This window comes from Meleagris gallopavo, chromosome 2, assembly GCF_905368555.1.
Source record: "Meleagris gallopavo chromosome 2, MGAL_WU_HG_1.1, whole genome shotgun sequence".
NCBI lineage: Eukaryota > Metazoa > Chordata > Aves > Galliformes > Phasianidae > Meleagris > Meleagris gallopavo.
This window is the reverse complement of record NC_139405.1, coordinates 21,968,807-21,995,667: the sequence shown is the minus strand read 5'-3', so window position 1 is coordinate 21,995,667 and position 26,861 is coordinate 21,968,807. Positions and strand designations below refer to the sequence as shown.

At 38.3% G+C, this 26,861-nt stretch overlaps 1 protein-coding gene across 2 annotated transcripts in view; it reads left to right on the top strand.

Annotated features, from left to right (window-relative positions):
* Nucleotides 1-26,861, top strand: part of HHAT (hedgehog acyltransferase) — a 179,687-nt gene that overhangs the window by 84,338 nt on the left and 68,488 nt on the right. For both annotated transcript variants that reach the window (XM_085219315.1, XM_085219314.1), the window contains exon 10: nt 26,030-26,231. In XM_085219315.1, the coding sequence (XP_085075441.1) occupies nt 26,030-26,231 (202 nt within the window). The remainder of the gene's footprint in view (nt 1-26,029; nt 26,232-26,861) is intronic.

Genomic DNA, 26,861 nt, shown 5'->3' with positions numbered 1-26,861 from the left:
TTTTCTCTCAGCTTTTGTTGTGTGGTACTGTACTGCATTCTGTCTAATACAATTTCCAGTTCCCAAAGGAGTTGTTCTAGAAGTTGTTTTGAGTTCATGTAAAGAAATTGAATGGAAGCATTACGCTTCTGTAAAAAAGAAATGAACAAAAGCCAGTCTTAACAGGGACAAAGTGTTGAATTCTACAAGGCCGCTGCTGAATGGCTGTGTTAGTGCAGCTATAACTAGACAAAAAGTTGGTTTGTTTGTGGCTGAATTTCTGGGCACAGTCTGTGAATTCTCTATTGGAGGAGAAGAATTGAGGCATATGCCCACAAAACTGCAGATGTGATACCTCGATATGTAGATTGCTTAGAGTAGGCTTGATCTTATTTGCTTAATGTTTCCAAGTTAAAAGATATTTCAATGCAAGGAGGTAAATAACTATATGAAAAAATATTAACCTTTGTTGCTTTTTAGACAGCACTTAAGGAAGGGTGCTCTTTGCAGATCAGAGGCGTATTACTCAAGAGTCAATTTCCAAAAGTTACCTTCCAGTACCATGCATGTCCCTAATTCCTCATCAAATTATTTTTGTGCTTTGTTTCACAGTTCTAAATGTTTTTTTTCCTTCTTCTGTTGAACTGAGGAAAAATGAAAATGTGATCCACCTCCAAGAAGCAGGGAAACAAGCTTTTATAAAGTGCTCTCAAGTGCACAGACCAAATCAATGGGGAAAGCCTGAAAGTACTTTTCTCAAATTTCTTTCACCTTAAGCATGACATTATAACAAAAGGCTCAGAAAGCAATATTCAGGCAGAAGTGTTTCGCTCCGGCTGATGGTGTCTCTGAAGAGTTCAGAAGTAAATTAGAAAAATAATGACTACTTTCATTAAGATATTTCAGCTATGGAAGCAAATGTGTTAGGGTTGTATGCTTTTGCTAGAGCTATAGATGCACAAATGCTTTTTAGAATCAAACTGACAAGTTATTTAATCACAAAGTCGGCACATCTTTATGCTGATTATGATCAGTGTCTTGAAGGTAGCATGCGTCTTGGCTGGGTGATTTATTGTTTCACTGCAGTAGCATCGACCTCCAGAGCCTGGGCAGTGGTCACAGCATGCCAGCTTCTCTCATGTCTCTTGAGGGCAATACACAGGAAACATACTGTTATGACTTATTTAGATATTACGTATTTTTATCAGTGGTGTACTTGACATTTTACACCAGCTGATAGCGAGAAGATCTTTCATTTTTTTTCAATAGAGTAACATGAATAACTGTGAATTTATGTGTAGAAATGATTTAGGGCTCTTTCCCTGGGAATATAATGGTGTTTTCATCTCGTTATTAAATGAAAAAGATTAGCTAATCATGTCATGATATTGGATCTGTATCTTGTACTTTATTGGTTGTTTCCCTGTAACATATCTGTTAAGATAAAGACTCCTCATTCTGTTTCTATGTGTTTTATGAAAATAAAGACAATTTTGTCTCTATGCCAAGGGCTGCATGACTTTAGGTCCTGATGCTGCCTTCTTGAGGCAACTGTTAATGCCTTCCCAACCTGCCCTGCATCCCCCATGACAGCACTGCAGTCATGTGGCTGCACACAGCCTTCTGCTCCTCCATTTTCCCCATGCTGCCTGTGTCAATGCAGAGGCATTTGGAGATGCACCTGAGCCTGTTGGGTTCCCAGAACAGGCTTGAGAGCTTTTTCTACGAGGCCATTCCATGTCTTATTAGAGTCTTTTGAGCAAAACCTGCTGTGAAGGATACAGAAATATATTTTAGCAGTCCTGTAACAAGCAATAGAAATGTTTTAAGCTCTATTCTTTATATGTAGCACATTTCCTACATTTGTATTTATTTTTAAGTTATGGTTAACATCAAAGGGGCATGAAGTTTTTTTTTTTTTTTGTTCTAGTTTACTGCTAGCCCTTAGGAAGTTATGTTAATGAAGAAAGCTCCCAAATGACTCTATTCAGATGTACATTATGATGAAAATGTCTTCCCTGGTTTTGTTGGTTTTATCTCAGTTGTAATTTTCAAAGGCAGTGTGATTTTTTTTGGAAACATGTCTAATTACTCTTTTTTTTTTCTTCTTAATATACAAAAGAACAAAAGGGGACCTCAAAAGGGAGCTTGTTTGTTTTCATTCTTGTATATGTAATAAAACAGTTTGTGGTCTGTCTGTATATGAAATTAATTTATTCCTGAGTTTAATTTCATTCCATCTGTGTTGGTTTTTGTTTTTTGGTGTTTTTTTTTTTTTTTGAGTTGTTGCTGCTAAACAAAAGATCTAAATGAAATATATATGAGCACCTGGCAACCTGGATCTGTGCATTTGTGCACAATCCTGCCAACTCTGTGAGAAAGCTCAGGCCAGAAGAGTTGTTGTTAGTGGCAGCCTACAAGGAGAGGAGCAGCAGCACAGCAGTGCTGATAATGTTGCAGTCCCCGCAGGAATAGATAATACTTGTTGTCAGTCACTGGGCTTAGAAAAGGAAGCATGGATTACATCACTAGGTAGCAAAAAGAGAATGAACGGAGGACAGTTGCATTGTTTATTACATGTACTGTGTATGAGAAGACAAGCAGTACATTTGTTCTGGAAAATGCTTCTGTATTTTCAGTAATTGTGGGATTGATGATTATTTGTAGTCTTTCATCTTTGTAGAAGCGCTCGTATCTCGTAACTGACATAAGTGGAAGTAGGACTGAGGCCATCCGTTTTAAAATCCACCATTACCACATATAGTTAGGAACATGCAGAGTATTTTTAGTCTCCTTGGTGTCGCACGTTTGCCATATGTGTTTGGTGTACAGTACACATCCCAGCTCTGCTGAAATGGCTGAACGTGGGGAAACATGCTATTTAGTGAGTGTAACTCTTTGCTAAATGCTCTTAATGCTTTATTGATTTAATCTGCTTAGATGTCTCAAATCAGGGAAAAAAACAAAAACTCTTCCTGCTATGCAAATTGTTTGAGACAGAACTTTGTCTCTTTCTGGGGTATGTGCTTGTTTTTCTGTGCATTTTTGTACGATATGTGATGTTGCTTATATTTAAAATACTGGAAAGTGAAGAGCCTCAACTAATCTCATCTAACTGAGGGCACTTCACAATGCCTCCTTCCTTCCCCTGAATAGATTTAAGAAGGGAAATGATGCTTAGGGTTTTTCATCCATTGGCATGGCTTGAGGAAGGGGAGGAAGCAGGACCTAGTTATTTCTATTACATGCATAAATGTCTCAGAAGGCACCGTTTAAAGGCAATTGGTGCTTCCAAGACCGATGGTCTTTGATTCTTCTTGGCTTTACAGAAATTGTAGCCGCAAGATGTAAAAATAGGCTAAAAATTAATTTGCTTTGGTATTGTGTCCTACCCACTCTGCCAAAGGGTAAATCATAGCTCTGTGGACTGGAGGAGCAATTCCACTAAATTCAGATCAATAGTGAAATGACTGGGAGTGGAAGGCAGTTCTTGGACAAAGTTCTGACAGAGCAGCAGGCTGGACTTCTTGGCAGCAGAGGGCATTAAGATGTCAAAGCATTAATTTTAATGCACGTTAGGAAAAGGGTGGGCATGTTAGAGGTAATTATTTCACAGAAAAGTGATATTTCTTGCTATGAAAGAGATTCTGAGAGAATTCAGTGTAGTTGCTGCTGTAATTAGTTACGTTTGGGTTATCTTCTTGTCTTTGAACCCTTGCAAGAGACTGCCACAATCATAGAATCATAGAATCCTTAGAGTTCAAGGGACCTCTGAGGGCGATCTGGTCCAACCTCCCTGCAATGAACAGGGACACTACAGCTAGATCAGGTTGCCCAGGATCTGATCCAGCCTTGCCTTGAAAGTCTCCATGGTCAGGGCATCAACCACAAGACTAAGTAACCTGTTCCAGTGCCTCACCACCCTCACTGTAAAAGTTATTTTCCTTATATCTTACCTAAATCTACCCTCCTTACACTTGAAGCCATTTCCCCTTGTTCTGTAGCTGCAGACCGTGCTAAAGAGTCTGTCCCTTTCTTTCCTGTAGCTCCCCTTTGGATGCTGAAGGTTTACTAAGCAAAGTCCCTTTGCTTAATCTCTCAATTATTTAAGTAAAGGTAGAAAATGAATTAGCCTTCCAGTCTTGTCTTTCTGATTTAGGAAGGGAAAACCTTGCTTGGAAGAGGTCTCAGGAAAGTCTTTTTCCAAGTTACACACAGGCTGCTCTGTAATATGTTCCCATTAATCTTTTTAGGTGAGAATCTTCCTCGATTGATGTCCAACATGTAGACACCATTTGCTGTTGTTTCAGGCCATCTATTTTCCTGGTCCTTAAAGATAAAAAGCTCAGCTCATGGGAATGGTGTTCATATATTCTGCTGTCAGTATTTTGCTAAGGTCTGGATTTTGTAATCCTGGTAAATCATGCAGGCTGGACAGTAAAGCACTGTATCAATAGTGAAATGTGCTGGTTTTTATCTTGTATAAAACAACAGATAAGAGCTGTTTATTGAGGCTAGTAGTCTATGTTTTTGGATGCATTATTCACCTGTTATCCAAACCGATGGGCCTGCTATTGCAGTAATACGTGTTCATTTTGAAGTTAAAGGTTCTTTATAATAGATGCGACAGCTGCTTTACTTAGACAATAAAGGTGTTCTTTTGTCTAACACATTGCACCAAAGGCCATGACTTTGCATCTGAATCTAATGCAGGTTTTTGGCAGTGAATTGTTCTCTAGTGAAGGTGCCAGGAGACAGTTTTGTGTCAGGAACACTAGCATCTGGGGGCTGTTTTTCAGCAGTCTAGCTGTTAAGAAAAACTATGCTCATCTTCCTGACGCTTAATTCATCCTGCAGATCACAGTGGCTCTTTTGGCAGCTAATGTGGCTGGAGAGTAATGTGGTATTCTCTAGGTATCTCAGAGGTACTTTGGGAAAAAAAAAAAAACCAAATCAGAATGGAGAGCGGTGGCCAAATTTGGTTGCTAGTTCTGATGCTCCTAGGTGATTTCCTATGTGTGACGTGGTCAGCCAAGTCTGATTTGTTGTTCAGTCTATTTTCTTTCTGCATCCTATTTGCTGTTGTCTCTTTTATGCATTTGGCAAATCTGAGGAGATGAGAGATCTCTTTCATTGCTCTCTTTCAGTTTATTTAAAGATTACCATCTGCCCAAATAGATGCTGTTAATAAACACTGTGTGTGTGCTTATGAGTGATGTAGTCTTTGTTTTTTGGTTTTTTTGTTTTTTTTGGTTTTTTTTACAAGTAAAATGTTTCTTCCTACTTTCATTAGTAGATAATGGAAAGAATGCGTTCCTAACAGTTCTTCAGCGACAAGGACCTTCTGCTATTTATACTTTTCTTCCTTTCCCAAAGATTTCCAGCTTCAGTGGTAATATCATAGAGGCGGCTTTGAATGAGTACCTTCTAAAATTTTAAAGACTGAGTTTAAAAGCTTTACTGAAGTCAAAGTTCACAGTATCCAGAAGGGTACTTGCTCTGCTACTTTGACTTTTCCTTTTATTTATTTATTTTTTTAAGCAGTTGGAAGTATTGCATCAGGGCAGCATAAGCAACAGTGGCAAACCGATTCCCTCCTAATGCTCTCGCTTGTTCCCTCATTTGTTTGGATGATTATTCCTGCCTGCTTGGGGGCAATGCTTGGGGCAGGGCCAGCAAGTGGTGCCAGCACAGTAACCTTTGTGCTCTTTCCTGAACATCTGTTGCTACTAAGTATGAAACACTTCTGTGTAGTCCATTTGATCCTTCTGGAGTTTTTTGTTGTTTTTTTTTTTTCCCTTTTCGTTGCTTTCCATTATGCAGTAATCTTTATTGCAGTGGGGTTGCTAATTTATTTTTCTTTCTGGAGGTTGATGGCATGCACACACTTTCCTATTTTGCATTCTTGCAGTTTGAAAGCTAGTGATCAGCACCATTTCTTCAACTGTTTTCCTTCACCTTGACAACAGCAAAAAAGATATTTGAAATACTGTGTTACCTATGCAGTGGTAATGTCCTGAACTCATGTGAAATGACCAAGATTGCCACCCACATGCCACAGCCAAACTTGCTTTCAGGGTGCTTTTTAGCAACAGATCTAACAAAAGCCTAGGCAATGAATAATAAACAACAGATGCAAAATACATTTTTGCAAGAACTGTTGTGCCTCCTCTACAACTTCTACAGACGGATCTGTACAGAAGGATCCTAAAAAGAAGGAAGGAAATGATTTGTTCTATTGGTTTTAAAATCTAACTGTGAAGTGATGAAATAGCTGATCTGCTTTTTTTTTCTTTTCTCTTTTTTTTTTTTTTTTCCCCAAACTGGAAGAAACTGGAGAACCCCACCATATGCTGAACATTACATGAGACTTTAGAGACTGACACTGTTTTGCCTTGCTTCATTCAGTCTTTAGAAGGAAACCTCAGGGTGGTACCCATAAAAGGGGAAGCAGGAGGGGGGAGGGAAGGAGTTTAGAATCATTATTTTGATTCCTATTAGCAGAGCTAATTAGAGCTAAATTACAGTGACCTGGAGCCAAATTAAATTTAAGCATGTCCAGATCTTGGTTAGAACCTGCTGATGGAAGACTTTTTATTCTTTAAATACAGTTGGTGGCAAAAATATTTTCACATAAAATGCAAAAAAAATCCAAAAGAATTGTATAGGATTCATAAGTTGATTTAGAATTTTTTCTACAGCTAGGTCTTGTGTTATTTGGTTACTTTTAGCATTAGGATCTTAATCCAGTGACTACTCATAACACTGGTCATTTAGACACCTCTTGTCCTTTCCTATCAAGTGTTCAGTTTTCCTTTGCTCATCTGTGCACCCTCTCCTTGCTTGCCCGGTGACTTGTGCAAAGAGGAAAGTTCAGGCCAGCTACCAGCATGAGAAAAGGTGAGGAAATCAATATTGAGGTCTTTGTCTCTTCCCTAGATAATTGCATTGAATTCAAGACTGCTGTGCTTTGACGCTTGAAGTTTTCCTGGTATAAATCGAACAGCGATGAAAGATGCTTGTATTTAAGGTGAAGGGCCCTTCAAATGTGCCATGTTGTGAAGCATTTATGCAGCTTTGGTGTATGTTTCTCTGTAATTATTCTTTCCTTTATTAAAAAGAACCAACAAAACATCTGTGAATGTATACTGTAAATGGAGATACAACTTATATGTCTTGTTCTGGATTTAGGTATCGTAGGTTGAATATTCTGTTTTTCTGTGTGTTTACACAAAATAAGTACCTGAATTTTTTAACTTTGAAATAAGTAGGTTATTTCCACTGAATTTACAAGTTAAATAAAATTTTGTCCAATCAAATTTTTCTGATAGAACACCAGCATTTTGTAACATCTTACTTGCTGTTGTATATGTATAGAATAGAATTACAGAAAGCAAAATGCAGTAATTATGACTTTAAGAAAAAAGCATTATATGGTGTTTAAATGATATGTGAAAAAGAATTCTAGATGTTCAGACATTATCCTCTAATGTCTCCTTGCTGTCAGTCCCAAATTTTGCCTGAGATTTTCTCTGGATTTGAGAACTTTTCTTTTAAAAGAAAAGAAAACCAAAAACCTGAAAAAATCTTGAGAACTACTTTCTTTCTGTCATTGTACCATTGTACCTGAGCAGTCTTTTCTGCTGAAGTGCAGTTCCCCTTGAAACTGTTTCTGTAGCTTCTGCTAGCCAGCCTCTGTCTGTCTTCTACATTCATTTAGCTTCTTCAATGTAACCTTTTCCATTCAATGCACTTAAGGGTTTGGAACTGTGGGGGCCATGGGTGAATTTGTTGTCTCTTTCCAAAACATCTACTCATGACATCTCTGCCTTTCTTTTTTTCTCATTCTCTGTCAGCTGGTTACTTTTTCTAGCCTTTGATCCTTTCTGCCAATCTTCTTTTTCTTGCAGCTTCAAATAGCCTCCTTAGTGCTGTGCTGCTATTACCTAGTTGCTGCCTTAAAATAATCATTAATGATGTTGATAAGCAACCAATAGCAGCAAGGATGGCCAGTAGTAGCTGGAAGAGGTGTGGTATTGCTGGAGCCTGGCACTGGGGTGGCCTTGGAAGTGTTTGCTATTTCCCTATGTTCCTGTAGTGTTCGCTGGAAAGTGTTCCTGTGTCTTGTTGAACATTTCAGGGCCTCTCTAAAAAACATCTGTGTTGAGGAATGTGTACACATTTAATGCATGTGGAAACATTGTAAATGTGCACTAGGTTCTATATGGTTTATAGGCCCGTTCACTGTTAGTGCAATGGGTTGTTTGGAAACAAGGTCTGTGTGTTTCACCATCGAAGGTGCTTCACCCATTTGTCTCCCTCCTCTTCCCTTCTCCAGGGTAAGTGTATTAGATTCAGTTTCAGATTATTAACAATTGCCTTTCCCCCTGGAAGGGTATCTTGAAAGTAGATCCTTACTGTCCATCCAGTGCATTGATTTAGGCTGTTTACAACCTCCTTGTCATCTTTTATTTCCCCTCTTGTGACCTAGTATGTCTGTAGGCTGTCATTATGCAGTGTTCCATATTTGTAGCTGGCATGCCTATTTATATAGATATTTACAGAAATATAATGGTTAATATAATAAGCTACTTCCTTCTTTAGTGCAAAGCCCCAGCTCATGCAAATGAAGTTTCAGGGGAAGGAAGGGCACAATTTGGAACTGGACTCTAGAGCAATTCTGCTTGATTTTATAGAAGTTCTGCCCCCCCCTCTTCTCCCCAGGTTGCTTTTTGTGCCAGGCAGATAGTCTGTAGCTTAGCTATTTTCCACAGCGCAGTACTGTATGCCCTTGAAACAGTATTGCTATGTTCTCACTTCTCTGTCTTTTATGACCTGCGTGGCTGAGAAGCTTTTATTATTCCTACATAGAGTGCCACAATGAGTGTCACATCAAGCAGTCCAGCTGGCATTAAATATTGCTTTGCAATTTTTCACTTCTGTGGACTACTACTAAAACATGAAAGCTGGTTAGCATTCTCTATACTCTTGCCTTACTAAGTACTAATCAAGTTCAGGATTTGGGCTCTGTGGGGCTCAGACCCAAAAGACTTCATTGTAGATGTCTAAATGATGGAAGAATGTCAGCAGTCCTTATCTTTAAAGGTAGCAGGTCTTTCTGTGTGTTTACAAGTGAAAAATTATTTATTTCAGGAGATGTCTTTGATAGACAGTGTAGCTCACAGTTTTGTAGTGTGCACCCACCCAAGCCAAGAGTTGTAATAAAGGAACCACCACCTTGAGCGCTTTATGCAGAGCAGGGTTCTTGAGGCCTGCATGTTTCACTTGCAGATGCACTTAGAAAAATGTACACAGTCTCTCTTCATGCCTAAGTGTTGTGCTGTATTGTGTAAACATCTTCTCCTTTGTGGTGAGTGAAGAAAGTACAGAGTATAGTTATGTTGTTGATGATTTTAATAGATAAAGGCATTCAGGTACTGTAGTGATGGGGATACAATAAGCATTTTTATGGGACCAGAAAGAATGTGCTTTGACAATCCCTGGCTGTTCAAATAAAATACAGAACATTCACAGTGCCTGAAAATAATTTTGAAATAAATAGAAATCTTTTGAGTATTGTTTTGAGTGGATACACTATTCTGGATCATGTATGACATGCAGTGAATAAGCAGAGTGTTACAATGGCATTCAATGTAACTGTCTTGTCCAAGTGAGATAAGTAGAAAGAATACAGTTTGCATTCATAACCTGTGCTATTATGACAAATCTTCCTTTGTTTACCTATTTGTCTGCCTTGTTATGAATTTTCATGTATCTATTTCACTCAGACAGTATACAGGATGCTTTACCGAACCCCCATTAGAGAATGTGAACTAGCTGCACCTTATTAGATCAGACTGCATATTTTAAAGATGTTTTCTTATTCATTTAAAGAATAATGGCAACCTGGCTATTTATGTAACTGGAGAGCAATGCCCATTTGCAAGCATGCTGATGAAAAGAATGTCTTTTCTAAAAAGACATTAGAAACCAAAGATAATCTTTAACATCAGACGTGTCAGTACAGAATTGGTATGCAAACTGAAGGGTCTAGACAAGTAGGACTACTAGCTATGTGCTTCCTGTGTGTTCTTTCACCCATGAAGAGATCTGTATTTGTACGTTGGTAATAATGACAATTCATACTTAAATTGCTTTATAATTTCAAGGAGCTGCACCGATTTTAATTAGCATGTCTCACCTTGCTTCCAGTCAGCTCATTCTCACTGAGTCAGAACACATTACTGCTTGGCATACAGTGTTTCAGGATAATCAACTTTCAGCTTGCAATCAGTCGAAAGTCTGTTCTTTCTAGTGTACAAGCAGCTTTTAATACTTATATGTGGTGAGGTCACTTGCATTTGAATAATTGATATAATTTTAAAGCACAGTTACCATCTCAGTAGTAAAACCATTTACACTATTATTGGTCAAATGCAAATTTATAAGATACACTTAATTTCTGTCTCTCATTCCTTCTTCAGCTCTGCTTTAATTTTCATTTTAGTTGCAGAGGGAAAAAGAAAAAAAAAAAAGATACTGGAAAGGAACAGAAAGCAAAGTTGGAATATTTTTTTCCCTTCTGCAGTTCATTTCCATATATACTTTAATGATCCTTTTTCCAATTTCATAAACTTCTTGGTATAAAACAAGCAGTAGGGTATTTGCAAATGGTTAGCTAGCTAGATCCTAATCTGTCTTCGCTTTGAAGCATGTGTGTTCAAACACTTGGCTATTAGATTCATCTGATTCCAATGCAGGCTTAAAACTTTGAATCTCCTTAAAATGCTTTGGGGAGTTTGTTTAGGGAGGTTTTATCTGTTGTTGCTGTCTGTATCACGGTGACATGTGAAAAGTCTAGAATATGGAGATGGACATGTCAAGCAATTATTTTTGTACTATAGTGCAGCTCTTGGTCACGTTTGACAACTTTGGTGCTTTGAATACTTGATCATCTACTGCCAGCAGCAGATAATGAATAAGAGATACTGATTCATACCTACCTTCTTGTTGATCGAGTGCTGTCAGTAAAACATTCTTGCCTTTTCTCTCTGTCCTATTTCTCTCACGCATGCATGCAAGAATCCATATAGAGTTAGCGGGATAATAGGATGTGAGCCTTGCTGTGCTCATTAGTGCTTTAAAAATCCCAACACAGTGTTACCTGTCAGTAAGCTATTACGTGTTCCTCAGATATGAAGACAGGATAGCAATGTAAAATCCTACCCGGTGCTTGCTGGCTCCCTACCAAAGCACAAAATATGGTAAGTGTTGAGCCAGATACTGGGTTGTGCTGAGGATGAAAGAGCTGCAGTGTGTAAGACACAATATTCTCCTGCTTTGTGACCTTTTGGGGAGGCAGGAATGGGAGAGCCAAATACTAAGTGTTGAATCAGTCTGTGTGGTTTAGATTTTGTGACAGGTGATCTCATGTCAGTGCAGCAACTAAGAGACAAATTTCCAACATGGAGAACGTTGGAAAAAATACTTTTTCTGCAAAGTCCAGGAGTCTGTGAGATACAGAAGTAATGAGCATTAGTTATTTACTCTTTGGAAAGAGGATGAATTTATAAATCGAAACCTTTCTGGATTACTTTAAAAGGTTTGAATTCTATTTGCTATTTTAAAACATGCCTGATTTTAAGCATGTATGTAACTTCCCAACTAAGCAAATCAGTTAGGTATGTGCCTAGCATAGGATAGTTAGGATTTAATATCGTGACTGTGGAATCACAGAACTTGCCTTGTCATCTACATGTGCGCAATGGCTTTCAGAGCCAGTAACAGCAGAACAGTGTTTGTACTATAACAATTTAGTCTGAACTGGCAAAATTTGGTTAAATCTTAGTAGCAGTGTCAGCTAGAAAACATTAGGTATCAAGCACTCTGTAGACTCTGCCGCCTGAAATTGAATCTATCTGCAGGCAATCTTTGTAGGTCTAACCAGACTGTGTGATAACATTGATCACTGCAGGATCTTTGTAGAGAATGACGATGTACTTGGATTCAGAAAGAGGTGTTTGCTGCTTTATTTGTTATCAGAAAGAGTTTAGAAAGAGAACGCTTTTGTTTGCTTCCTTTCTAGCAGAAATCTTAACGACTAGACTGGAAGTGGTACTGAAATAATGCTGAAATCTTGATTGAAGTATTGTACTTCAGCCTGAACTGGAATTGATTGCTGTTTACACACCTTATAAGAAACAGGAGATATAGTTGGTTTGTTTAACTTATTGCATTAGGTGCAAAAAACACTAAGAATCTGAAAGCAAGCCTACATGGTGTAGGGCAGTCTCTACCTCTTTTTCAGTAAATGAACGTAAAATAAGCAATATGTTTGTGTCATACCAACAGAAACTTCCTGCAATAGCTTAAGTAGCATTGGATTTTTTTTAATCATCAGGTTCCCTTCCCTTCCTTCTTTTTCTTCTCATCTCCATACTTTCTTAGTTTTTGAATTATACAGAAAGTATTTGATTCATGTTTTGTTCACAAAACCAAAAATTGTTCATAAAGACATTTTATTGACAATCCTACCTTTCAATAATTCTTAAAATGGAACACCATGGGTTATAGTTTTCTAGTGCTGTTCTTCTTTTAAAAGTGAAAAATCGTAGTGAAGGTGTCTGAAGGTAGAAAATAGGGAAGAATGATCTTGCTGTTGATTTGAACTCTACCTGTTCAGCAAAGCAAGAGCTGCAAAAGTCACAATTAAGCTTCCTTCACAGAATGAATTGATGTTGAATATTGAACTCTACAAAAAAGGTTAGAAAGTGCTGTATGGAAAGAAAGACCAGGTTTCCTGCTCATATTTAGCTGTCAAGTATGTTGTACCAAGATCCTGTTGATCACAGGGATTATGAGCTTTAAGAAATAGATTTTTCAGAACTAGTATCATGTATAAAATTCAAATTTAAAATTTTTAATTTGCCTACAAGCACTTTCATCCACTCTTTGCTCACAGGATAACAGGAGATAAGAGTCACCTCATGTTCTGAATGGTAGTGATGCTCCCTAAAATCCTCAACCTTCTTCTGCCAGTAGCAGATGCTTTAAAGGCTTTAATATCAGCTGTTACAATTGGCTTTATGCTGTCCCATATAGCTTTAAAGGGATGTCAGAGCTCACTTAAATGAGATTGTGGTCATATCCTTTGACTTCCTGCCTTGCTGCTTCCTCATCATGCCAGGCAGGAGCAGAAAATAGTTACCTGCTGGGATCTCAGGAGCAGCGCCAGCAGCTTGTGCTTTATGGCTCAGAGGGGAGGTGATGAGAGAGAGAGAGGAAACGACTGTGTGAGAGGAGTTACTTCCATTGGCTTTGTCATATGCTCAGCTTATCCTGTGAAGGCAAAGAAGGACAGAGCATGGTGGCTATACGTTTTTTTTTTAAGCCATATTTGAGTTTAACTAAACTCTAAGTTTAGTTGCAATGTTAGGGCTGTACACGTAATGAGAAAAGGATTTAGCTTGATGCTTGATGTTAAGGACTGCGGTTCGGCTTTTTTTGAACTATATTTTCTTGGTGGTTTCTTTGTGTTGTAGAGGTAATTTCTTCTCAATCGGTATGCAAATAAAAATATCAATAGATCTTGGAAGCGTAGTAAGAGTTCTCATACAGGAGTGCGTAAAAGATCAAAACTGAACAGCCAGATCATAATTACATGCGGCCATTCTGCCCAGCATACAAGAACATCATTGCGTCTTGAATGTGGTATCAGCTTTTATATACTAAAGATTTTTTTAATGTAGGAAACATTATTTCCTAGATTAAAATGGGAATCCTTTAATGCGTATACTCCGGAAATTGAACAAAATGAAATAACATTTTATTCAAATTGGAAAAATATCTGTCAAGTTATTCTGCTAAATTCAATCTGCAAATTAAGTTAGTGATGAGAGAATTTCTCTCTTGCTGCTCTACTAAATTTATGTTCCACAAAACATGCAAGCATCCAGCTGAAGCACGATTGTGAATGTGGCTGAAAAAAAAGTACGCAAACACACAATTATTCAATATTTTTTCCTCTTGAAATAACAATGAGTTGTAGCATCAGCTCTTTAATTATGAGAGGGTCAAGAAATCTTCCTGAAACAATTGTGTTTTTATGCATTATAGGTGTAGAGCAGAGAAGGCTCAGTGCCAAAGGAACCTGGCAAAGAAAGTTAGTACAGAACCCAGATCCTAATCCATCTGATATTGATGGCAAAAATCGTACTGGCATCAGAAAGAAATATGGACTGACCTTTTCTTTAAAGAGCAAATAAACTGATATTAGTTATTACTGTGTAAGAAATCACTTTGACACATTTGCACCAAAATATTACCAACAGAGTACTTGCATTTCCCCTTTTCCTTAGAGACAGTGTAACAATCAGTGAATAACCAGTGAATCTGCTATAAACTTTCGTATTGCTATATTTTATTCCTTTCCAACAATGTTTATATGTGTGGGACAGAATGAAGACTGAGACAATCGTAGAAAAGTTGCCTTTTAGGACAGACGGTGATGAAGTGAGGGTGGATTGGGCTGCTGTTTTAAAACTGCTCAGTTTATAGGTAGAAGTGGGAAACACTACTGAAGAAGGCTAGCATCAGTAATAATGAAATGAGCGAACAGGTAAAAATGATAAAGTATCATGTTATGGCTACTCACATTTGCATTAGTTCTCAATTAACATCAGTAAATAGCACTGAAGAAAGATAAACTTAATCAATCTCTTTGCAATGTAATCTGAAAATGTTCTAGGACATTGTCAACACACTTGACCCAAGACAATTATACTTGACCTTGTGCTGTGCGTGGATTCAGTCCATATGGTTATGTTCTGCCTCTGTAATTCTTGTAATTGAGAATCATGGGGGACTGAAAAGCAGGGGGAGAATAGGAGATTCTTACTTTAGCTTGCTGGGTATTTCTAGTCAACTTTCTAGTCTACTGCAAAGAAAAATGAAACAGGCAGATAGCTTATGAAAGTGCACTTCAAATTCATGTTCCTTTTCATTACATCTTAGATTTTGGTCTCAGCTGGAAACTAAAACCTTGTGCCCATATAAATGCTGTACCCCTACTTCCTTCCTTCTGAAGTGACATGTCTGTGGGAGGGAAAAGTGCTCGTGAAGCCAAATGTCCAGCACAGCTGGGAAGCAGAAAGGCTTGGGCAACATTCTTCTGCTCCTCACTCTCCACGTTGAGTCATACCTGTGCAAATGTTGATTCAGGACAGGGAGATGCAATTGCCCAGTCAGACACATTGGTGTGATGGTGAAAACCAATGACAGACAGTACTGATTGCTGTTGTCTCCTAGTTGAGACTACAGTCAAGGATGAGTGCTCCTTCTCCATCCTGTGTCACCTATGACTTGTGGGTGCATTCAGTGTGGTGGGAGTTGTCTGTTGGTGTGTGTGCTTCCTACTTTGTCTTCACTACCATCATGGCAAAGGTATGTTAGAATGAAAGTATTTTGTGCTGATACTCTCCCAGGTGTGGAGCTTACAGCCCTGATGGATTAAAGCAAAAGAGTTGGTCCATACCAAAAAAGTACACATTACAGTTTTCCAGGCTTATCGTTAGTTCTCTATTTTAATAGTCTTACATGGAAAATAGTCATAGTAATGTACACTCAGTGTGCAATTTCAATTTCTCTGGGCATTAGGAAGTAAAACCATTACTGAACTTCACTGTTCATTTTAATACTTCATAGAATATTCTTCAAGCAGTTTCAAAGCTAAACCAAACCTTCTGCTTTCAAGCATACCATTATGTTCTTCAGATTATTGTTGATACCTTAACTGACAGATTTGGTTATAACTGAGGTTTTTCAGATAAGACGGACCAGTCTGGTGTTACTGTTCCTATTTAACTCCTTGAAGCTTCATGTTGTTTCTTAACTGTTTAGCCCCCTGCACCAAGGACGGAGTGAGTACAAGTCTGCTCCAAAGCACTACTGGAAATTTAGGTTAGGCAGTTCCTTAACTAGGTGGACTTTTTTTGCTCCTGTTTGCATTCCCCCACTTTTAAAGGAAGAAGTGGTTGCCCTTTGTGGTTTATTGAAATCTTCAAGAAGCAGAAAATAGGAAACAAAATTACTTTTGGTCCAATACGTGAAATAATTGCTTCCCTGAGTATCTTCCAGAAGATGCACCAACTGTGATGCTGATGACAAGTCATAATAACCTTTAACTCATTTTCTACCTTTCTGACCTACACTTGGACTTCAGTGCAAAACTAAATTTTTGATTTATTGTCTTTGGAGTTTTCATGGAGATTATTGCAGAGGTTATGGAATGTTTTATCAATCATTATTTGTCCTCTCTTTGTAAGAGCAGAATTCCTTTAGGCAACTGGAAAATATGCAACTAAGTGTTTTAGAATGGTAAGATGTATAGAATACCTTCTACTTACATTTCTGTGATGTCCCAGCTGTTATTTATTCCCCACAGACTTTTACTGTTCTTTTTCTTCAACTGCGCAATCTTTTGTTTCCACACCTTTCCCTGGTTTTAATTATATGTACATTTAATTTCCTGTCTGTAGCTACAGTGTTTCTGACTGAAATGTATTACCTTTGCATTCGGATAGTTTGTTGTGATGTGTTGAATTTTTCTTGATTTGTTCAGCTCTGTTGCCCTGTCAGCTTCTGATTTGCTGGAACTGACACTTCCTCCTTAAATTTATATCTGGATTGAGCCATGTTCCAGGCTGGGGTGGAGAAGAACGTGATTATGCTTTTTTTTTCTTACTAAATAGAAAAGATGAGATCATTATTTAAGGATGCCATTTAAGAAAAGTAAATATTTTATTTCACTCTTGATTAAATTTTATATCCATTCTCATTTATGTAACAATTAGGCAATGTTGATTTGTTCTGATAAATAGAGGCTGTTCTCTACATCAGAAGGATTTAACTCTGTTGCAGTTTAAAGTGTTTCTGACACAGACTGTAGAGTGTCTAAGAGTCCTTTGGTGTGAAAGATGCCGTATAATAATAATTCCAGTCATTCCAGCTCTGCCTAGACATCTCAATGCCTTGGCTGTATTTTGCACATAGTCTTTTCCCAGCACTGTAGGCAATATATTCAAAGAAATGTAAATGCAAGTGAATTACTTAGCTTGGAATGATGTCAGAAGCCTAACTCTAAACTTTGTGTACATGTAACTTGGAGGTATTTATAATGCTACTTAGTATTGAAGTAGGTACATTGATATTCATCATATTTCCTGCAATATTTAAGCAACATCTATTCTATATTTCTGCTTTACAATGATTACATGCCTTTACTTTCTTTCAGTATATTGTCTTTGAAGAATATTTTGTTCACTCTGGGTTATTAACTGGAGGCTGTAACACCTAATAGTCTGCACTGTCTTTGGGACTTTAAGGCTCAAACATTCTGGCCTCAAAATGATTTATATTTCTGTTGTACCAGGTGAAAGTCTTCGGAAGCTTTGGTTTCTGCTTGTCAGTATAGCCCAGTAAGGCAAAGGCATTGTGTGGTTTTGTGAAACTACTGTGTGGTCTGTGGATACTGGCATGCGTGTGTACAGGGTGATACATAGATGCAGAAGAATCACCAAGTTCCCCACAAAGGAATCTGTGATCATTAAACAATCTTTTCTGTTACTTAGGGAATTGCAGTGTGCTGTCAAATTTGCTCACCTTGTCTCTAAGCGAAAATATTTTAATAAGGAAAGTAATATAGCTTCTACTGTAATGACATGTCATGCACTCTTTTGGCAGAGGCATACTGGAAAAGGTAGCTGTTATGCTCACAGCGATGAGTGTGTTTTAAACATCTGAATCTAGGGATGTGGGTGGATCCACGCTTTGTCTGGTGTACCTGGCATGCTAAAATTAGCAGGATGGCTGAATGGCTTGTACTTAAACCTGTAGAAAAGTGGTTTTCTAAGTGAAGGGAAAAAATGTAGCACTTCATTTTTGACATGGTCAGAGCAGCAAATGATGTGTGCTTAACAGCCTTTCACTACCTGAACACAAGTAATTTAATATGGGCAGACATGCACAGGAGGAGAAAACACTGGAAATTGTTTCTGTTATTGTAACTGTCACTGAAAACTGCTGTAAAATATCACAATGTGAATGGAATGAGAAGGGAGATGACAAAAGAACAGACTTGTTGCAAAGGAAAGTTAAACCCATGCAACCTCTGGTGTAAATTCGCAGAGCAGTGCATTTTGAGGTGGGCCCCAGTGCCCACCTCAAGAAATTATCAAGAAATGAGAAAAAAAACCAACTATTTTGTTGGTGGTGTTTATTGTGCATTTCATCTAATGATTCTTTAGCACACAGGGAGCAACTGCTGGTGCACTGACCGGGGCTGGGATCTTTGCACACTACTGCCCTGGCCAGACTTGTTTTTTTTCTTGCATACTCACTCTGCAGATCTCATTTTCTTTTCTGCTTGATGGCAGCCTGGTAACAAGCAGCTGGAGTGCTCCTCTGGGAGATGAGATATGTTGTTCTCCTTGGCAAGGGGCCTGACCTCTGCTGTTTTATAAGCAAAGAGTGACAGCACTATTAATAGGTTCCTCTTCCAGCCAGGTTGCAGGGGTAGTATAGCCTGATAGCTGTGCTTCATGCTGAGCTGGGATATTACAATCGTATGGTAGGTGTATTGTGAGCATCAGGAATGAACTCTCCCCTGGGGGGAGAGGAGTTCAGGATGTCTTCAGGGAGCTTTGCAGACTCTGTGTGGGATGAGTCATGAGGTAGCTGTCCCTGCCTCCTACACAGCCACTGAGCCCATCTTGGCAATAGCAGATAACCTCCTACCATCAGTAGAAAGAATGGCACCTTGCCTGGGACTTCAGATTGGTCTCAACAATCTTACAGTTCTTTGGTCTTGTGGAACCTCTCCCACTTCCGCTGAGATCAGAAAGAGTTGATGAGTGAGTAGCTTTGTATTTGACTGCAAACAGGTGGTAGGAGGTGTTAGGTGGGGTTTCTTTATTTCCTAGACACAGTTAAGGAAAACTAAGCACAGCAGCCTACCGATAATGAAACTCTTTCTATTAAAAGGAAGTATTATGATTTAGATTAAAATTTCATTTAAAGTACATGAATCTCTTTGAAAGCATGAGCTTCCTTACAGGAGTGAATTCAAAACGATTTATTTAATATTCCACAGTTTTCCACCCTTTGACTTGTGAACTCAGTTTTTGGTGTTCAATTCAAGAGAAGAAGAATACATAAAATACTTTTCAGTTTTTAAATAGGAAACTGTGCACTCAGCGGGAAACATAATGGCAACTAGAAAGTGAACAAAATTCAGGTCATATTTATAAAGCTGTGTGTTCTTGCATATGAATATCCTCATTAATGCTTTGTAACCTGAATGGACTTAATTTCTCATTACATATTTTTGTGGTAATTTAGCAAGACATGCCTGCAGCCAATGTTAGCTTACTTTCTTTAAAGGGTCTCCATTTGTCAAGGTCTGTCTAAACTCTGTATTCAACTGGTGAGGTGACAGAATCTCACAGGGATTAAAAGGCTTTGCCAACAGGCCACTAGAACTATTAGATGATGTAAAAAAAAAAAAAAAAAAGTTTTCAGTCAGAACAAAGCTTATCTCTCCTTGCCAAATGATACCAAATCCTTACTCTTCTTTTACCAAGTGATGCTGTATTTTTTTTATTTCAGGTAGAAATATGTGGGGCCCAGCTTTCAGAATCTTGATTACAGGAGATGTTTCTGTGATTTAAAACAGATTTATTCATTGGGACCCAGTCTCATAAAGACTTACAGATGTGCTGTACTTATCCACTCCACATAGCTCCACTGAAGTCAGTGTCGGTTTGAATTGACAAAACAGGAATCATAAGAGCTCACCCAGAAGTAAGAATTTGCAGAACTGGCCCGAGATCTTTTTTATTCTGCTGTAGAGAAGAAGTTTAAAACAAATGGTCTAAAGCCATGAAAAGAAAACCCAGGATGAATAAAAAGATAAATAAGTGAAAGAAGCCGAGCCTCAGCTTTACAGGGAATTGCTGTCTGCTTGTCACCCTGTATCCTGCCACACTTTCATCTCTTTCGCAGTGGCAGTCCTTGGGAAAAGTTCAGAAGCAAAATGAACAGTAACTTGGTTATCTGAATTGTTTTCTCACAATTGTTCAGTCTCAGTTGATTTTGTAACTAGTAATGAAAATTTTTCTGTTGGCTTAAAGGGTCAGATTCTCGAGGCATCAGGATGTGTGGACAAAACTTAGTACACATGCCTGCAAATGGACACTCTCACTGTACAGAACTTGATGTAAAATGGAAAAATGCATTATCAATTTTTTAAATTTACATTTCATGCAGTCTGTGTAAAACAGTGCAAGACCAATACTAAAGAAGGAAAGAAAAGTCTTGGACAGCATGCATTTTGCTCTGTGTCCTTAGTTCAGCAGGAAGTTTAAGCACAGTTAAGCACCCCTGAACAGAACAGCATTTAAACAGGTGCTTTACTTGCTCGTACTTCAAGATTTAAGTACGTTTGAAATTGCATGCATATGAAATTAAGAACAGTGTATCAAGGCCAGAAGGAATAAAGCCCTTCAGATTGGTTCTTAACTGGTTGCAAATGCTCCTCTTAGCTGTTGTCTGAAGTTTCAAACTAAAAACTTTATCACATAGATATAATTAATAGCGGGAAAAGAATCTGTTTTCCAAGAAAAATGCTATTAGATCTCTTACAATTGTTTGTTGATTATCTCTTCAAGAAAACCAACAAAATGACTATTGGACTTAAAAGTTATTGTCTTGAATAAAGAAATGCCACTTTTAAATACCTTTGCTTTGGGGATTTTTATGATACCATTTACTTATTTTATCCAGTTCTCTAATGTTCACTTAATGAGTGAGAATTAAGATAAGTTGTGTAACTGGAACAGCTTGCTGGCTGGTAGGTAAGCCGATTTAAGCTACTGTATGTGGGAGTGAAAGTAAGGTACTTGAGTGTTAGAATATCCACACACAGTTGTGCTTTGTTTGTGAAAGTAACATCATGTTTAGCAGCTTTTAGTTTGAAATCAAAATACGGTGTGGAAACGTGAAAACTGATAGGATCTTTACCATAGAAGGGGAAGCCTGAGAATGTAGGTTTAGTAGTGTCAAGTCAGAGGGATAAAGTACTTTTTATTATATAGATTTTTCAATATTTATTAGTATTTGTGCCTCAGATGTCCCCCAGATGTTTTGAGATATAGCATGTGCATTGATTTCTGTCTTCTCCTTTCCCTGAACTCTTCCCCTTTGCCTTTCTCCTCTCTTCTGTCCCTCTGATATGCACAGGTTTTCCATCCAATGTATGAAACACCTTCTCTTGTGTCATTAGGGCACACCTAGCCAGCCTGGGAGAGCCTGGCCTGTGGTGTCCATGAGTTCCTGCTCAACAGTCTGTGTTGATACCTCCTCAGTCCTTTCAGCAGGAAGCATCTGGGCTCATCAAAGAGTACAGGTTGATCTGGTCTGCCCAATCTCACTGAACTGGCTAGCAACTCACTGTTTCCAAGGAAATGCGTAGGCCAGACAGAGGGCCAGAGAAGCCATCCGCTGCCAAGCTTAGAGTTCCTGTGTCCATCCATCCCACCCCACACACACACTGCAACAGACACAGATGACCTGGAAGCTGTTAAAAACAGTTGAAATGATACTCTCAGAAATGTGCTATAGGCTTGACAAAATTTATTTTTGATCCCATAAGATGATGTTGTATTTTTAAATACTTACCAAAACTGCATTTTTTTTTTTAAACTAAATATTTTCCTATTTGCAATTTTTATGGATCTTAAGAAGGGAACAGTTAACTGTTCATGTAAAATAACCTGGAAGGACACCAGCGGTTACCATCCTCAAATCCATTTGCTTTGATGTCCTTTTCTCTTTGGAAAATATTTCAGTACTTTCCTTCGTTTGTTTTTCTTTGGCTCACTACCAAATAACTGTTCAGTTTTCTTTCTGTGTGTGCATGTGAACTAAGTTAGAGTTGTTGCACACTGGCACCACATTTTTCAGATAAGCCTGCCTTCCTTGTACATCTGCAGTAAATGTGTACTCTGCTTATAAGCTGTTAAGAAATTCTGCTGCAAGGGTATTCCTTTGAATTGTGTTAGTCTGACATGAAGATCTGTTATTACTTTTACATGCTAGTAGTCCCCGACGTGTGGGTTCTGAGCTTCTCTGTGGATTTTCTGTGATTAGAGATGGAAATAGTCTTAAAAACTGCATGAAAGCTTAAAATGAGATATTTATGTAATGTTTCATGTGGCAGAGCAGATCAGCATGCTCTACAATAACCTCTTCGTATGTGCAAGCTTCTAGTTTCAAATCACAGTGTAGGAAAACCACAGGATACACTGAAGATACACAGTGGTAATGATAGCAAAGAAAAATCTGGAAAGCTTGCATGTGTAGGACATGTAGGACGTGAAATTATAATAGCCATGCCTCTTGATCTCTCTGTCTCTGTCTGTCTTTTCCACATCCTTTCCTCATTACGGATTATGGTAGTGAACTGGAGAACAAAACAGCTTACCTAATGTGCTGTAAGAACTTCCTTTTCTTCCCCATATGATTACTACTTGTTCAAATCTCAGCTGTCTCCACTTACTGGGGATTCTGGATGCCACAGTGAACATGAAGTCTTCACATTGTCTCTAAGAAGGAAGGGATAGACATGCTAAAAAGAAGGGTATTGCATATCAGTGTCATGCTGGTGTAACAAAACATCCTCAGCTGATTCCATTCTTAGAGCAGGCTTCTTGTATATTCTTGGATGTTTCATTTCACTCCAGGAAATGTATTAGCTTGAAGACATGGCAGAAAATGTGTCTTCTAAACAATTTTTTCTTGTGCAAGTAGTTGGAGATATAATTGTTATTTACAAAGCATGTACGTTATAAACGATAATATGTTTCTTCTATCTTCTGGCTTAATAATATTATTCACTGGTTTATTCTCCCTTGCATTTCACTTTTCTTTTGCATAAATATAACTTTCTCTACTCAAATGAGTACTCTTCTGTGTAAATGCATAGAGAAAGTATTGAGAAATTAGACTCTAATGTGCCGTGATGCTCAAAAATACGAAAAATGCGTTTTTATAATACAAAGGGCCCTTGTGGTGGTAAGCTAATTTTGGTTATATAAGGGAGCCCAAAGGGGCTGCTGGCAAGGGACCAGGATCTAGCTTTGGCTGCACACTGCCTGAGTTGCCTTCTTGCTTGTACTTAGGCCTGTCCACCCAAGACTGTGAATGGAAGCACGCAACATGGGTATGGGGTGTGTGCGATGAGATGGCCCACATAATTTTTCTGATGTCAGACCAAAGCTGGTTCTGTAATGTGATCATGGATTTCGCACATTTTTTTTTCTTTGTAAATAATGTAAGGACATACAAAAATGCTTTTCATACTGCTTGAGAAAAATGACTCAACATCCATCAGCCTCTTATACCTACTTGAAAATTGCCAGTGGGTGCCCACCCAAGCAAAGACATGGCCATGCAGTCTGAAGGCAGTTGGTGGCCTTGTGACAAGAAGTGGCAGCCAGTATGCATTCTGTTTTCTTCTGGTAGCTGGAGGGAAGGGAGAGAGGCTTTGCTTTCTGCTTTGCAATTTTCTACCAGGCAAAGCGGCCAAATCCCCCGAAGATTTCATGGCTCCGTTCGGCTTCTGTGCTTCTGCAGATAGTTCTTTACCAGGATAGCACAAGCAAATTTTCAATTGCGTAAATGCCATGGGCCTTGCTGGGAATTAAAACTCCACTGAACTTGAAGATTCACCATGATTTGAATTAGTGCTGCTCAATTGACTAACTGCTGTTGTTAAACACTAAAAATCTGAAAACAGCTTATTGTCCTCTGCGCAGTACTCTGTAAGCCATTCAAAGCAACTTAAACTGACCTAAGATTGCAAGTGAAAAAGCTGATTTGTTGCCTGTGCCCATTCCTGGCCTGGTAAGATTCCTCTATGGTGGCATCTGAGTTGCTTAAAGTAGTGTTTTTCAGTAAATATACAACCGTGGATGAACTTTGGTGAGGGCGACAGCGTCAGCAGTTTTGGCTCTATGGCAGCAGAGAGTAGACCAGGCTCCTTGAGAGATCACAATTCCTTGGCTTTGAGGAACACAGCTTGCAAGGGGAGCTGGTCATTGTAGCCAGCCTTACCTTCGAAGGAGAGAGGGAATGCTTTGCAAAAGTAGATCATAAGTAGGTGAGGTAACTTGGTCTTCCATCTCTGTAGTGCTTGGAGTAGGAGAAATTTGTCTGGCTCCAGTGAATGGAGAGCAGAGCCACTGACTGCTGCAAACATCATCCTTTCTTTAAGTACAGGATAGATGCATTATAAAAGAAGATACTGCATGCCACTGTCATGTTTGTGTATCAAAGTGTCATCAGTTTAATTTGATCTCAGGATCAGGCCTCATTCTCCAGATGCAGGGGCCTGTTTGCTTACAGGCTGTTCTGGCATGCCTGTCTGCTGTCAGACCCACTGATGGCAGCTGCAAGGATGCATTGTTCCCACTTGTGTTTTTTTGTCTGCATGATGTGAGAAGGCTAGGCCTGTGAAAAGAATAGGAAGGGGGAGAGAAGAAAAACAACATACATAAGAACTATTGACTTCAATTTCTATTTATTTTTGTGTGCTTGATAAAAATAAAAATAAAAAATCACACACTGAAAATCATTATAAATGTAATCAGATGTTCTTTGTAGCAGGTGGAGGGAACAAAGTGTATTGATATGATGCTTAGAGAGAATTTGAAGCACTTGAAAGGGTTGTTTTTTTTTTTTTTAATGACTTTTCATTTACATCTTAATTACTCTCATTTTTACCCTGATATTGTATTTTACTTTCAAAGGTTAAAAATAAAGCACTACATCAATTTCCCTGTACAATCTCTGAGCTAGTATCCATTTCTGAATGTAAAAATTGAAAACTAAAAATGTCAGTGGAAAAAGAATTCCTTTAATTATCTTACCAAGTAGAAATAGTTTCACACATGACTAGGGTGCACTATGCCAAAGGACTGACAGCTGAAAGGAATTGTCACGGGCACTTCTCACACACCAGCTCCTCACTGCTGCTCATGAGCAGAGCTGTGACCCTATTGCCAGATGAACTTTTTCAAAGTGTTGACAGAAATACTTAACTTTTACAAATAAAGGCTCAGCGGTGACCATGCCTTATTTTCTAACTGGCAGAAGTGGATGCGGCCCTCTAGGCAGGTTGGAAGTGAAATGACCCAGAAATCAGCATCAGCTTTTGGAATCCCATTGCTCCTAGTGTTCCAGTTGAACAAGGACAACTTTCCTGACACTTCTAAGCATTAATTAAAGACTGAGGTTCTGACTCCTGGAGTCACTTTCAATCCAGATGCATAAATGCATGCTGTAATTTTTGTACAAGTATTTTTGGAGCAGGAGGATGGTACATATGCTGCAGAGGTCATTGAGGAAAAGTGAACCTGAAAGGGTAGTGCGAGAACTGGATAAGAGATACTTGCAGCTAATATAATTTTTAATAAAAGATTAAAAAAATAAAGAAATTAAACACTTCTAAAAATAAAAAATACATCTTTGCTTGTGTCTGCATTTCTGATAAATGTAAAACGTTATGTTAGTTATGTCTATATATGACTTCAGAGAATGTTTTAAATTTTATTGTGAAGAGTGTTATAATTTAAATTCCCAAGATTACATATAATTTTTGTGCATGTAAGTTGGCTTACAACTACTGAAGTTTAAAAAGGCTGAATGCATTGTTCAAAGTTTTGAGAACATAATTTACCATACACGTTTGCCTAATACAGAATTCTCTTGACTGCAAAATCATATTTTTGCCAAACAGGATGGGTGCATAGTCCTTGAAGTGGTCTACAACTTTGCAGAAGCTGGGGCAGGTGGTGTAAATAGAGAGCGTCGGTTAGTCAAGTTTGTTTTTTATTAAATCATGAAATAACAAAATACTCTACAGTGGATTTTTTTTTTTTCCTGAGAGTTCTATGAAAGCCATAATAACACTGCTTATCTCTCTCTTCACTTACAGGTACATTTATGTTCCCATGGGAGGATCTCAGTCCAGCCTGCCAGGAATGCTCTTTTCCACTGCCCTCACTTTTGCCTTTGTAAGCTACTGGCATGGAGGACAGAGCTATCTGTGGTACTGGGGAGTACTTAATTGGCTTGGAGTAATTGTGGAAAATAGTGTCAAGAGGATACTTTCTGTTCCACTTATTCAGGACTTAATTGTAAGTTGAATCTCTCTTCATTTTGTGTTCCTGTTTCCTGGCTCCATGCTTGTCTGTAATTCTTGGGTAGCGGTTTGCTTTAATCTGGATTAAAATTAGAGGTTAACAGGTACAAAAACATTCCCTTTCCCACCTTCTTCCATTTGATGTGAGCTGTGTAACTAGAATTCTTCAAAAAAGAACCAGGCAAACACTCAAATATGGATGGTCTTAAAAGCTTTCTCTGCAATGCTAGTATACGCAACTGCTTGTCACATTGTATATGATTAAACAGATGCCAGTTTTAGAGTTTCAGTATTTGTATTCTGATTTCACTCAGAATGACCTTAAAATATTCGTCTTCGCTAAGATTAGTAGTGTAATTTTCTAACCGTGTGTTTCCTGGTCAAGTGTGTGTAGCAGCTGAGTACATCTGGGAACAAACTTACTTTGGCAAATCCTAGGTCACCAAGCAATCCAGTAAAGAAAGTATTATTTTCTTTTGGAGACCTCTGATATTTTTACTTTACTTACACATTTTACCTTCGTTCAATTATACTTTTCTCCATATAGTGTTTGACAAGCACTCATATGCAAAAAGCACTGCTTTAATTTGATGGTCATTGTAGTCTGCAGGTTTGCTTAGTATTT